General features: G+C 54.6%; 1 protein-coding gene across 1 annotated transcript in view; it reads right to left on the bottom strand.

Moving 5' to 3' along the window:
- CCDC40 (coiled-coil domain containing 40) overlaps positions 1-13461 on the bottom strand; it is a 34575-nt gene extending 21114 nt beyond the window's left edge. The window contains exons 1-7 of the mRNA XM_055326048.1: positions 13187-13461; positions 11954-12126; positions 11022-11105; positions 10707-10926; positions 4101-4258; positions 3813-3935; positions 1703-1824 (exon numbers count right to left, since the gene is read on the bottom strand). Of these exons, the coding sequence (XP_055182023.1) occupies positions 1703-1824; positions 3813-3935; positions 4101-4258; positions 10707-10926; positions 11022-11105; positions 11954-12034 (788 nt within the window). The 5' untranslated portion in view covers positions 12035-12126; positions 13187-13461. The remainder of the gene's footprint in view (positions 1-1702; positions 1825-3812; positions 3936-4100; positions 4259-10706; positions 10927-11021; positions 11106-11953; positions 12127-13186) is intronic.
- Between the last annotated feature and the right edge of the window lie 466 nt (positions 13462-13927).

Below are 13927 nucleotides of genomic sequence, written 5' to 3'. Positions count from 1 at the left end.
CTCAGCGGTTTAGCGCCGCCTTCAGCCCAGGGCAGGATCCTGGGGTCCTGGGATCGAGTCCTGCTTCGGTCTCCCTGCATGGAGCTTGCTTCTCTCTCTGCCTGTGTCTTTGCCTCTCTTTCTCTGTGTCTCTCATGAATAAATAAATTAAATAATTAATTAATAAATAAAATAAAATAAAAACATGGTATTTCAGGAGGTGGCTGGCCGGCCCAGTCCTTACAGTATGTGACTCTTCTCTTTTTTCTTTTTTTTTTAAAGATTTTATTTATGTATATCAGAGAGAGAAAGAGAGGCAGAGACACAGGCAGAGGGGGAAGCAGGCTCCATGCTGGGAGCCTGATGTGGGACTCGATCCCGGGACTCCAGGATCACACCCTGGGCCAAAGGCAGGTGCCAAACCACTGAGCCACCCAAGGATCCCCAGCATGTGACTCTTGATCTTGGGGTCATGAGTTTGAGCCCCACGCTGGGTGTATAGTATTACTTAAAAATAAAAATCTTAAAAAAATTAAAATGAAAAATAAAAAAAAAAGAGACTAAAAGAAAAGAGTGCTCAAAAACATGATTTTTTTCCCCATTAGTCCGATGGGTGCAGTCCAAACGTGTAACATGCCGAGCTCTCCCCGGGCTCTGGAATGCCACCGTGGGCTGAGGCGGTCGCAGCCTCCTGGGGTAGTAATACCTGCAGATCTGAGCATGTCCGTCCCCCAGAACTTCAGGCTCGACAGAGAGGATAATGATGGAGCATGACATAAAATACAATAATCCTGGACGTAGGTACACGCCGCAGCACCAGTGAAGCAGGTGTGGGTCACCCGCCCGCCGCCCAGACGCAGCCCGGCGGCACCAGGAGAGGGAGGAACCAGCAGTCTCCATGCTCAGATTTGGAAAGATCTCCAGGGCACGACAGCCAACGAGCCAAGCCAGGAGCCCTGCAGTGTGCGTGCCTCGTGGTTTTTTTTTGTTTTGTTTTGTTTTTTTCCTAATCATTAGGCCCAAAACGGAAAGTGTCTCCTACTGTCAACCCCTGGGCCCCGTGCTGTGGAGCTGACAAGCGGTTCGTGCACTGCTCATCCCTGTCCTCCCCGGGTGGGCATGGGGCGCGGGGTGCGACCTCCAGGACCTGGCGCCGCACCTGGGGCCCCATCACTCGGGCGGGTTGGGAACTTAGGGTAGTGCTGGGCCCCGGACCCCCTGCCCCTGACAACCCAAGCCACACAGAAGGGAGCGAGGGGTCTGCAGGGGGGTCCTCTTCCTCCCCCCCCCCCCGCACTGCGGGGAGTTTAGGTCAGGGTCCCGGTTGGCATGCATCGCGGAACAATCGCCCAGGGAGGGTTTCCACACGCAGGGGGTGGGAAGCAAAGCAGAGGGAGACCTTTCTCTCCCAGACGTAAATACCCCTCTCTCCTCCTCGCACTCTTTCCCCCAATCCTCCCAGGAGGCCTGGTCAGAGAGCTCTGCTGCTCCTGGTACCACGGAAAGTTTGAAAAGGCTTCAGAAGCCTTGAATGTTGGTGAACGACAGGGAGCTCTGGGCGTCGAAGCGGGGCTGCGGGGCTGCAGGTGCAGCCCTTTGTCCCAGCAGGTCCAGTGGGATGGGCGCCCACCTGGGAGGCCCACCTGGGAGGACGTGGGGGCCCAGTGGTGTGTACCCGCTGCCCTGAGCCCCCAGCCCCTCCGGGGTGCGGGTGCACCCATACCTGAGCGCCTCCTGGATGGTTCTGTGGGCCTCGTCGCGATGCTTCATGCCCACCAGGCAGGTGGCCCACTGCTGCAGGATGCGCCTCTTCTCCATGTTAATGGCATCGATCTCTGTGCAGGCCTGCAGTGGAGAGAGGGTTTTTTTTTTTTTAAGACTACTTATTTATTCATGAGAGACACAGAGAGAGGCAGAGACACGGGGGAGGGAGAAGCAGGTTCCATGGGGAAGCCCAATGCGGGACTCGATCCAGGGACCCCGGGATCACACCCTGAGCTGAAGGCAGGCGCTCAACCCTGAGCCACCCAGGCGTCCCACTTGTGGGGTTTTGAATGTGCGACATTTTTACTTGTGTGCATCTTCAGTAGTTTCCTTGGGATGAAGCCCAGGTGGTATTTGGGAGGGGCTGCGGAGTTTTGGGGGGTGGGTGGGAGGCTGCAGGGAAGGGCCACCCCTCCCTGGCTGCTTCCTCTTGGTGAGCCTGGTAGGATCGGTCCCTGCCAGGCCCTTGCTCTCAACGGTTCCTCATCCGTTGGTTCACGGATGTCTGTGGCGCACCTGCTGTGTCAGGTGCAGGAAGGCAAAGTGGAGAGAACACAGGGCGGCCCTGCCTGGGGTGGGGGGGACACCTCCAGCAGGGAGGGGGCAGGAGGCCCAGAAGGAGGTCAGGAGAGGAAACGTTACAGCATCGCGTGGATGTCCATCAGGCACACAGTAGAACCGGGCTCAGGGGGCTTCTCACTGTTTTGCACAATCTCTCCCCCACACCAGCCTGTCTTTCCCTGGTGGGTCTCCCGTCTTTTCGTTTTGTTGCTGGTACCCTCGACCCGCAGGCGCCATGGTCCATGTGCCTCACCCTCCCCGTCTGCTCCGTTAGAGGGTCTGCTCTCGGGACTGTGCTTACAAAAGCCTCTGCCGCTCCGGATTTAAAAAAAAAAAAAAAATATATATATATATATATATATATATATATATATATATATATATATATATATAAATTCTTGATCCCATCTGGAATTTATTTTAGTGTCTGGTATGAGGAAAAGGTTTAATTTTCCCCCAAATTATTAACCAAACGTCCCTCCTGCATTGTGCACAATTCGCTTGCTCTCCGCTAATTTATAACCCACTCGAGTTTTATGTAAACGTTTGCTTCCTCCAGGGCTCTACCCATGGGCCACTGTGGCCTGCCCGTCTGTCCCCCGACTCCGGGAACACATTACTTTACCTGTCAGGGCTTAGTAGCAGGTAATGTTTGGTGGGGCAATGCGAGGGTGACCCTCCACCCGGGTGTGTCCGGGGCTCTGCTGGCTTTGGCACAGGAAGTCCCATGTCTCAGGAAACCCCTCAGTTCCCGGCAAAAACGTGTCATGAACTTTCCTTCCCGAACGATTCCTGGCCATTCCCCTGAATTTATGCTTCAGATAAACCTAAGAGTCTCTCTGCTAATTAAAAACTGCCTCTCACCAACCCCCCCCGAGATTCTGATTAGAACACACTCTAGAGGGGCCCCGGGGTGGCTCAGCGGTTGAGCGTCTGCCTTCAGCTCAGGGCGTGACCCTGGGGTCCCGGGATCGAGTCCCACATTGGGCTCCCTGCATGGAGCCTGCTTCTCCCTCTGCCTGTGTCTCTGCCTCTCTCTCTCTGGGTCTCATGAATAAATAAATAAAATATTAAAAAAAAAAAAGAACACACTCTAGGTGCACAGGCTGGAGAGTCTGGGCCGCTCTCCCCTATGAACCCAGGTGTGCCTGTCCCTTTGTTCAAGGATTTTCTTTTCCCCAATAAGAGCAGCTTGTTTCCTTCGCCTTGTTCTGAACACATGACTGCAGATAGTTGTTCACAGATTTACAAAAAACAAAAACAAAAACAAAAAAACAAACAAACAACAAAGGCCCAGCAATGTTGCTTCCTAGCGTGGGCCTCTGACCGTGGCGTTGCACCGAGTCCCTCCTGCCCACCGGTGGCCCCAGGCTCAGCATCGTCAGGGAGACACGCGGCCGTGGGGGAGCGGGCAGGCTGAGTGGGGTACAGGGCGTCAGCCATGCACCTGGCCCTGGGGTGCTCTGGGCCGGCGCCGTGAGGCGGGCACTAGGTGGCTGCTGTCCTACCTCGCTCACGGCTTTCCTGAGAGCCCGCGTGTCCTCGGCCTGCGCGTAGCTCTGAGCCTCCAGCAGGGCGATCTGCTCCTGCAGCTGGTTGGCTTTGGTGGTGAGCTGGTCCACGTGAAGGTCCTGGGGAGCGAGACCGCGGGTGCTCCAGGATCGGCCCCCACCAACCTCGACCCCCACCAGAGACCCCGGGGGGCTGCGGTAATTCACGCGGGAGGCAGAGCAAAGGGGCTTTCGGGAAATGGAGGGTTTGGTGGTAGCTGCACCTGCATCGAATTTGCACAATACCTGCTGCTTCTTCTCCACCTCGGCCCGCGTGCGCTCCGCCTCTGACTTCTTCACCACTTGCTTCATGACACGGATGTCGTCACGCACGTCCTGGTCTATGTTCTGCATGTAGAAGAGGTGCAGAGCCAGCCTCTCCAGCTCAGCTTGCAGAGCCGCCACTGTGGGGGGAGGACGGGGACGATGGCTACTCAGCACCCGGTGCATGGCCACGGGGCCGGAGCCCCCTGCACGCTCCCCTCCTGCCTTGTGGGCCGAGCCTGGGAACCTGCTCCTAAGCCACCACGACCCCGACTTTGCCATCGAAGCCCTACAGTCTAATTGGAGAGACAAAAACGTAGGCAATCCACGGCCAGCAAGAGCAACCAGCGCCTCACTGCCCCCCGTATCCGAGGCGCCCCCCGGGTCCAAGGCCCTGCTGAGACCCGGGCAGGCTAGGAGGCCCCGTGCTAAATTTTACAGATTTCTTACCGCGTAGAGGTTGGCAGTCTTAGGTAGGGCCCTACATCCTGGGGGGAATCCCGCCGGAGGGGGTGCAGAGCTCCGCCAGAGGTCCCCCCATACGTAAATGGCCACGTGGGGTGCAGGCCGGGAGCACCCAAGCTGTCCTCGAGGCCCGGCACTACCCACTCCCTGACTCAGAGCCAGACGGCGGATTTCCATGCACCACTTGGAGGGGACCCCATTCCGAGGAACTGACTCCTTTTAACAAAACTCACAGGGGATGGAGTAAGAAGGCCAGATTACCCATTCATTCGGGGAGCTAACCCTCCAGCGACAGCAGTTTGCTCCCTCGCATGGAGCGTTCCTTTCTAAGTGGATTGGTCCACGCAGAAGACGGATTTGTAGAATATAAATATAAATTCACCGTGCTGGGTGGCAGGTGTCCTCGAAGGGTTGCAGCTTAACCCTGAAACACATTATTTTGCACCCGAGGGGACTGTAAAAATCCCACCGAGGGAGAAGTCTCTGGGTCCTGCGTGGGTAGGAACTATGGGGGTGGGGGGAGGCGCCAGGGAGGGCGAGGGAAGGCGCGGGAGGCCTCGGGGTGGCCCGGGCAGGCCGCGGCGGGGACTGCTTTTGGAGACGGGGTCTCTACAGAGATAATAACCATAAAGTGAGGTCACATGAGGGGGGCTAACCCCTCTCGGCTGGTGTCCTCACGAGGACAGGTGATCAGGACACAGATGCGGCCACAGGGAGAAGGTGGCGGCGGCGGGAAGCCCAGGAGAGAGGCCTTGGGAGGAACCGTCGCTCTGCCCACGCCTGGACCTCGGCCCCCTCGGCCGCCCGCGCTGACCGGGCGCCGCACCCAGGCCTCCTGAAACGTGCGGGAGCCCTGCTGCCCCCCGGGGCCCGGAGTTCCACCTGCTTTGCTTCGGTGGCTGGTTGAGTAACTACAAGTCCGTATTCCCAACGTTTGTTTACGTTTGCATTCTTCTCAGATCAGTGGAGTTGAACCTGGTTTTACTGTTTTAATGAACGTGTTTGTCCCTCCTCCAAGTCCCCGGCTCATGGCCTCGGCCACACTGCTACTGGGACGCTCGTCTCTCCTTGCTCGGCGTCGAAGAAGTCTTGACGCAGTTAAGGCAGGGGGTGCGGAACTTGAGAATGGCTCCCGCGGCCTTCGGGTCCTGCTGAGCCCCCCTGCGACCATGTCGCGTTATCAGTCCCAGGGGAAGTTGCCCGGTGGGCCTGGCCTAAGCAGGCGAGCCCTCCAGAAGCAGAGAGTGGCAAAAAAGGAAGTGAGGGTGATTGGCAGGGTGAATGGGATCCTGTAAGAGGGGATTGTCTGCAAAGCTGGCTTGGAGAGGGAAGGGGACTGACGGCGAGGGACACGGACAGTCCCCAGGAGCTGAGAGCCGCCCCCACCCCGACAGCCCACGAGGAAGCAGGACTTCAGATCTGCAGCTGCAAGGAGCTGAATTCTGTCAACGACGTGAACGAGCCCGGAGTCGGATTTTCCCGGGTGTTCACAAGAGAACCAGCCAACCAGCACTTAGGGTGCGGCCTCGGGATGCCCACGGGGGGGTGGCGGCGGGGGGCCCAGCCAGACCTCTGACCTCGAGCCGTGTGAGCGCCCAGATACACCCGCTTGTTTCAAGCCTCGAAGTCTGTGGGAATTTATTTCCCGGCAACGGAACCGTGACACAGAACACATGGAGGTTGTCACTGATGTGCCAATGGGGTCCCCCCTGCCCCAATTTGTGTTTGTCTTCTGACTTTGTCGTGCTTCTTGATATGTTTTTATGTTTTCATAGGAGCAACACTGTCAAACTCCTCCTCTCTGGTCTCCGTACTTTCACATCACGCTTCTGGAGACCTGCCTCGCCCCAAAATTATTTTAAAAAACTGAAACAGGGATCCCTGGGTGGCGCAGCGGTTTGGCGCCTGCCTTTGGCCCAGGGCGCGATCCTGGAGACCCAGGATCGAATCCCACGTCAGGCTCCCGGTGCATGGAGCCTGCTTCTCCCTCTGCCTGTGTCTCTGCCTCTCTCTCTCTCTCTCTCTGTGTGACTATCATAAATAAATAAAAATTTATTAAAAAAAAACAAAAACTGAAACAAACAAAAACACAACAATCTTCCATATTCTTCTAACGTTTCTGTGATTTCCTTAAATATTTATAGTAGCTGATTTTACTTTATTTATTTACTTACTTATTTTTGGTAGCTGACTGTATATTTTGTACAGTGTGAAATAGGGGTCTGGGTATTTATTTTCAGGAGACCGAACAGTCAAAAAATATATATAGTGGTTTAAAAAGGCAGTCTGGACATATATATAATTTGCAGTAAATAGCTAAATTCCCACATGAGTTTCCTGGTATCCTCTGCTCTCCACCATTGATCCGAGTGCCTGTTTTTGGTTTTTTGTTTTTTCCTTCAGTGCCGTCCTGGTTTTATTGCTGCCGATTGATACTGTGTTTTGATAGGACAATTTTCCTTCATTATCTTCCCTTTTCAAATTTTTCTTGGGTATTCTTGTGCATTTACTCTTCCAAGGCAACTTTGAAATCAATTTGTGGCCAATGGAGAGCTTTTTATATATTCAAATGGAATCTTCTGTAGCACGCCTCGGTCAGTGACGAGTAGTGGGTGTGACATGCAGGTATTTGATTTTTTTTTTTTTTTTTTTTTTTTTTAGAGAAGATGCCCTTGTAGCTTTGCTTTTACACGCAAGAATACCTTTAATGAAACACACAAGAATCAATAATCCGCCTCTGTGGAGGAGGAAGAAAGGGATTCCCATCCCACAGCTCTCAAATTTTGATTACTCCTTGAACATGAATAAACAAATTACTGTGTCAAATAAATTTAAGTTCACCACAAACAACGCATCGTGGACTTTAACTGGAGTGGCACGGAACGGCCTGTTAATCGGGACGGCAGGGACCACCTGCATACGGGGTGGCTTTCCTCCCAGTAACACGGGAGCTTTATTCATTGAAATCTGTTGTACGTCCCTTAGTGAAATGTTGTCGTTTTTTCTCCGCTCACTCCTTGTTAGATCTATTCTACGTATGTTATGGTTGTTATAACCGTGGTGGATGAGACTCTTAACAACAGTCTGGTTCTTAACTGGATATTACTGGGATAGGAGAGAGTGCTAGATCTGGCATTCAGCTACTTTATGGATTTCTTTACCGTTTCTATTACTGCCTTTTTTTTTTAAATCTTTTAGGTGAACAATCTACGATTGGTAGACAGTGGGAATTTCACGTCCCAAATCCGCACCTCATTTATTTTGCCTGCCGGAGCCCCTGAAGTAGGACCCAGGGGGTGCTGGCAGCGTCCCCGTCTCCGTCCTAACACCTTCTCCAGTGTTTCTTGTTCGTGTCTCAAAACACGATAGAGAACTAGTTTGGGAAGTGGTCCACCCAGAAAATCCTTTGTTCCACCCTCGCCTCCGACTTATTGATATAATGCGTCAAATTAGCAGGCTTCTTAATTTCAAACGATGCTTGAATTCTGCAGGGAAGCCCTTCTTCTTGACTGCCGGGCGTTTTTCTTTTAATAAATGTGGCCAAACTCAGTCGGCTACTATTTTATTTAGGATTTTCATGCCTCACGGGGCGGAGACTGCTGTGTTTGAGGCTGTCGCCTTTGCAGGGAGTGTTTATCCTAACCTAAGCATTGTAAAGCGAGCCTGAGAGGTTTCCCAGATTTCCCCCCCTGCCCCTCTCAGGGTTAAGCAGTACAGGGGGCGTCTGTTCCTTTCGCGGGTAGTGGGGAGGACTCCTCCGCGACATACAGACTGGTGCTTTCTGGGGAGATAGAGGCCGGACAACATTTCCAATGTTTTCAATAATGAAACCAGTGCAGAGTGTGGCCTTCTTGAAATAAAAACGCGGTAATGCCTCTGATTTGTCCTCATTCCTGGGGTTTGCTGCTTGTGCTACACCCCTTTTTGTTCTTTGTCGGGCATGCCACAGGTTTACTCAGTTTGCTGGTCGTTTCAAAAACTGAGTATTTTTATTTTTCTCTATCAGGTTAACTCTTTGTTTTGCTTTTGTTTTTGTTTTTGGGTTTTTTTTTTTTTGGTACCAGTTTCTGCTATTTTGCTTTATTAACTCCTCGTTCCCATTTCTTTTAGTTTACTTGTCCTTTTTCAGGCTTCCGAGTAGAAAGTCTTGTTTTCTTGTTGATGAAAACTGTGCGAAGGTCATGAGTCTTACCGGAGTGCTTTCCACGCGGCCAGGAGCTCTGATATGGGGACTCCCCTTTGCCATTAATCCGGGCTGGTCAATGATCTCAATGTGGACAGGACTCTGTCCTCTTATGTCCCGAGCATCGCCACCTTGTCACCGATGTTTGAGATCCGTGAGTCTCAGCCCCAACTGCCCATTAGGATAACCTGCAAGGCTTAAAAAAAAAGAAAACAAGACCAGGGCAAGAAACAAAAGATCCTGGCCCTTCCTTCGAACAGCAGCTGAATGGGAGCTGTGGGCCAGGCTGCGTGTGCCCCGGTGGCCGCGTCCCCCTGGGCCCGTGCCAGGGCCAGCGGGTTGCTCTCCGCCTGCCGGAGTCAGGTTTTGTCCGGCCTGGAGGCCGACAGCACTTTTTTCCCTTTCGCTTTGGAATTTTTAAAATCTCACCCGCTGTGTCTAGGCACGTTCATTCTGTTTTCCAGCTGTCGGGCCTTCTGTACGTCTTTATATTTGAAGACCCACCTTTCCTGAACTCGCGCAGAGATGTTCTCTGATGCCGTCCGTGGGCCCCTGATCTCCCGGGACTTCCGCCTGATGGGTGTCGATGGTCCCAGGTCTGACTTCCACGTCTTGTTTCTCCTCCTCAAAAAGTCCCACCCATTGCAGTTTTTGCTCTGAATTTGGGGAAGGATTCCTCAAACTGGCCTCTTCGGTTCACATGTTTGATTTTCGGCAATACTGCTTTGTCTGTTAAGTGATCTTTTTTTTTGTTTGTTTGTTTTGGCAAGATGGTTATATTTTTTAATTCCAAGTATCCTTTTCCCCTGACGGTTTGCTCTCATTTTACTGATGTGACGTCTTTTAAAGTCTCACGCAGAACACCACCCGGTGCACGCTCGCACTCCCGTCTGTTTTTGGCATCAGGCTCGTGCCCCTGGACACGTCCGCTCTGTCCATCCAGCCCCATCCCCCGAGTCTGGAGGTGCTGCCGAGCACTCACATTTTGATGTGAAGGTTCGGTGACCCCCTCCCAGGTGAGGCGGGCAGTCGAGGACATTCTCCAGTGGCAAAGCCCAAGGGGCAGGGCGGTGGCAGCACCAAATCCCCTAGTGCTCAGAAGGGAGGAAGCGTGATGTTTCTGGAATCCTTGCTGGTTGAATGGCTTCCTGTGTCCCGGTGATCTCCAGAAAGGACACGACGCCCAAGAGGATGTTTGCATCTCTCCAGAAGCCCCAGCCACGTTCACCGCCTCCACTGAGGGCCGCTGGCGCGGAGGGCGTGTGGGCCTGTGTGTCCTGTCCCATCCGGAGTGCACGTGACTCTTTCCTGCGTCCCCACGAAAGTGGTCGCGTTCTTCTCTTCTCAGTATTTTCTGACTCTGGCGGACATCAGGGAGGATGCTTGGTAAACGAGCACTTAGCCCGACTCTGTCAATCCAGAAAGTTCTGCATCTCTCAGGGTCAGGATCCTTTCTCTGCAGCCACACTTGGGGCGTCCGTGTGATTCAGTCTTTGTCTGGGTCTGAGTTGGTTGCTCCCCCACCATGATGATCACGTCGTTGATGGAGAAACTTAGAACATAAAGAAACCCACAGACGGAAACGCTCACAGCAGAGCCAGCAAGCGGCGGCTCAGAGTGGCCACTGCCCGGCAGGTGCAGGGGCGTCGTCCCAGGGCGTCCCCCCGGGCCCGTGTGCTTGGGACCAGCCTCCCCCCCGGGTTGCCACCTCTTCAAACCTGCCCACGCCCAGTGGCCCCCCAGCCTCTTCCCCCTTTGCCTCTCGGGTTTCCACATCGGCTGCTTCCTAACCACGGCACCTCCTCTCCCACGGAACCACAGAACTCCCCCCGCCCCCCGGGAGGCGCCCACGCCCTGCACCTTGGAGCCCTGTGGTCGCACGCGGGGTGCCTTGCAGGCCTCCCCCCCGTGGCCGCGGCCCACGGGACGCCCAGCCTTACGCTTGCGGCGCTCGCCGTCGGCCGCCTCGCAGGTCCGGGTGTAGAGCAGCCGCGCGGCTTGCAGCTCGGCCTCCTTCTGCCGCCGGGCGCGCGCGGCGATCGAGTGCAGGTCGTGGCTCTTCTCCAGCTGCATCTGCAGGCGGGCCAGGTGCTGCTGGACCCCGTACAGATCCACCCCCAGCTCCTGCCGCTGCCCTCGGCTCTGCTTGGTGGCCAAGCTCTGCAGCAGAGAGACAGCCCGGTCACGGGAAGCGGGCACATGCCGGGCAGGGTGGGGGCAGGGGGGACAGACGGGCTGGACAGACGGACGCGCACCAGCTCTCGAAGTTCCAGCTTCAGCTTCTCTATCTGGCGGTTCAGGTAGTTCTTCAGGGCATCCTGGAACCTCACCATCAGCGGCTGGCACAACGGGGAAGGAAGCCTGGTTACGGTCGGGCCATGTGGGCGTGACCTGAGTCACCAGAGCTCTCCCTGGGGCGACAGGAAGGACGTCCAGGCTGGGGGCACCCCACCTCTGCCCGGGACTTGCCCTGGCAGCCAGACTAAGGACACCACGGTCCCGTCCCATGCACTGAAGACCTGAATGAGTATTTTGGCAAAAATGACCGGGCAAGCTGGAGTGGTGATCCTGGATGCCCCCTACGCCGGGGACGGGGGGGGGGGGGCGAGGGGCCCCAAGCTGGAGTGGTGGTCCTGGGTGCCCTCGACCCCAGGGCCGAGGGTGGGTGAGGGGCCCTGAGCTGGAGTGGTGGTCCTGGATGCCCCTGACCCCAAGGACGAGGGGTCAAGGGCCCCAAGCCTCTGTTCCCAGAGGACCGCCCAGCTTTTCCACACCGTGGGCAGCACCAGCTTTCCAGCCGGGCTCACCCAAGCAGGATTGCCTGCCCGGCTCGCCAGAGGGGTGGGGTGAGGGAACCCAGTAGGTGTCCTCAGAGCCGCGGCTGTCAGTAGGGTGACTGTGCCCCCAGCCCACATCCAGGATGTCACGGCTAAGGGGCAGGGGTGCTCCTGGCGTCTGGCAGGAGGAGCCGGGGTGCCACCCAGGATGGTCCCTCCCCGGGGAGTGACCAGGTCCCCACGGCGGCAGCGCTGAGGTCGAGGACGGCTGACTCTGGGCGGATAAGACGGAAACAAGGGGGCACCTCAAGGAGCAGCGGCCCCAACGGAGGGACAAAGTGGGGGCGGGGCTGGCGGCGCGGGCAGAGGCGAGCCTGGGCAGCAGGTGGGCAGGTGTTGGGGGTCCTTACGTGGTCGGGGTCCAGAACCACCAGGTGTTGTCTGTCCTCTTCCGCCTCGTCGCTCCCCTCGGACTCCATCCTCCCCACCATCCCCTCCTCGGTGCTCAGCTGCTGGATCCGGTCCAGGAAGGCGGGCTCGGCTCCTCCCTCGGGCTGCGCATCAGGCTCCTCTGGGGGGACCCCTGGGGACGGAGCAAGCATCACTGGGTTCATACAGTGGCTGTGGAGGCCACCTTGCAGGTGCTGTCCAGCAAGGCTGGTTTCCAACCTCATGTGACAGGATGGAAAAGACAACGAAAAGGCTTCCCATGGGTGACGGCTCAGAAGCGCGACCCACGGTGTCTCCTGTTCGTGAATCTTCTATGCGTTGGTTTCAACATGTTCTGTAGAAAGGATCGCATTTTAAAGGTAATGTGTATTAATTGCCTTTAATATATTCCAAGAAAGAAATAAATTTTGTAGATACTTTTTAGACACAGTGAGTGAACAGGAAGGTGCCTTCTTGCGTATGGACTATATTGATTTTTTAAAATATTTTAGTTATTTATTCTTGAGAGAGAGAGAGAGAGAGAGAGAGAGAGGCAGAGACACAGGCAGAGGGAGAAGCAGGCTCCATGCAGGGAGTGGGACTCCATCCCGGGTCTCCAGGAACAGGCCCTGGGCTGAAGGCGGCACTAAACTGCTGAGCCACTAGGGCTGCCCTGATTTTTTTTTTTTTTTAATGGGAAACAGCTCATAAGATTAAAAAAAAGAATCAGGGAGGCTCTAGTTCTGCTCTCCTATCTGCCTGAGCTGGAGAGATCCTGTCCTGTTTTTAACTCATTCAGAGGTGTGCATGGGCCATCCATGCACGTGTCCCATAAGGGATAAGAAATACCCGGGTCTGCTTTCCCTGGTCCACAACACTGGGGTACGGGATGGGGTGTGCTGAGCGACTCTTTGAGGCTCGGTCAAGGCCTGGCTCTGTCATTTACCCAGGTGGGTCACTAAGTGACTCTCAGGGTCTTTGTAAAATGGGAGAATGGCTCCTACGTCATTGGGCTACTATAAGGATGACGTGAGATAAAACAGAGGGAACACTCCATCCGTATCATCCATATCCGTTAATGACATCTCTGTCGTTCAGCTCACGGCTGAACAGGAAGCGAGGTAAGACAGGGCAAACGAGTGGCACCCCTTACCCAGAACAGGATGGGGAGGGGCTTATCCCGTGGGCAGGACAACCTGCCGGTGCCCCAGTACCTGGCTCCCCGACGACGGGCTCCTCTGCGGGCTCCTCCTCGCTCAGGAGCAGCTTCTCAAAGTCAAAGTCGGAGGAGGTGTTGCTGCTCCCCTGGCTCAGTCGAAGGTGGTGTTGTGCCCCCAGAGGGAAGACTTCCTGCGGGAGCTCTTCGCTGGTTTTTTTCTAGAGCAAGAACAACCAAACCTGAATCAATAAGGCCGTCATCCGGACTGAGAGGTTATTTGATTTTGATCTCTCGCAGTGTTCAAGATTCAACATAACTGCTAAGGCAATAGGAAACCATTTGGATGTAAAGGTTATTTGGCTTTTCCAAAACAGAAAACACCTACCTGCCCCCACCCTCCACCCCCACAAGGAATTCGGGATTGGCCTCTGCCTGTCTAGAGCTGTAGCAGAATGTAAACGCTAAGGCATGAGTGTGTGTCGTACATGGGTTTCTTTTCTTTTTTCTTTTCTTTCTTTTTTCTTTTTTTTTTTTTTTTGGTTTCTTTACTCCCAAATGCTAATCTCCCCGAGGATGGTAAGCAACATCTCCAAGCATCCTCTTTATAAAAGGATGCTGGAAAACCTCAGCCCCAGGCGAAGGTCTCCCAGAGGGGCTGTTTCTACTTCTCTTTTTCCAAAAGATTCCAGGTTAGGGACACTTTTGTGTTTTTGCTATTGTTATTGTTAGTTTTTGTTTTTGTTTTTTTTAAAGTAGGCTCCACACCCAACATGGAGCCCAATTCAGGGCTTGAACT

The sequence above is a fragment of the Nyctereutes procyonoides genome, unplaced genomic scaffold (genome assembly GCF_905146905.1).
Source record: "Nyctereutes procyonoides isolate TBG_1078 unplaced genomic scaffold, NYPRO_anot_genome, whole genome shotgun sequence".
In the NCBI taxonomy this organism is placed as follows: Eukaryota; Metazoa; Chordata; class Mammalia; order Carnivora; family Canidae; genus Nyctereutes; species Nyctereutes procyonoides.
The sequence above is the reverse complement of the archived record's forward strand: the minus strand, read 5'-3'. Positions and strand labels throughout refer to the sequence as shown.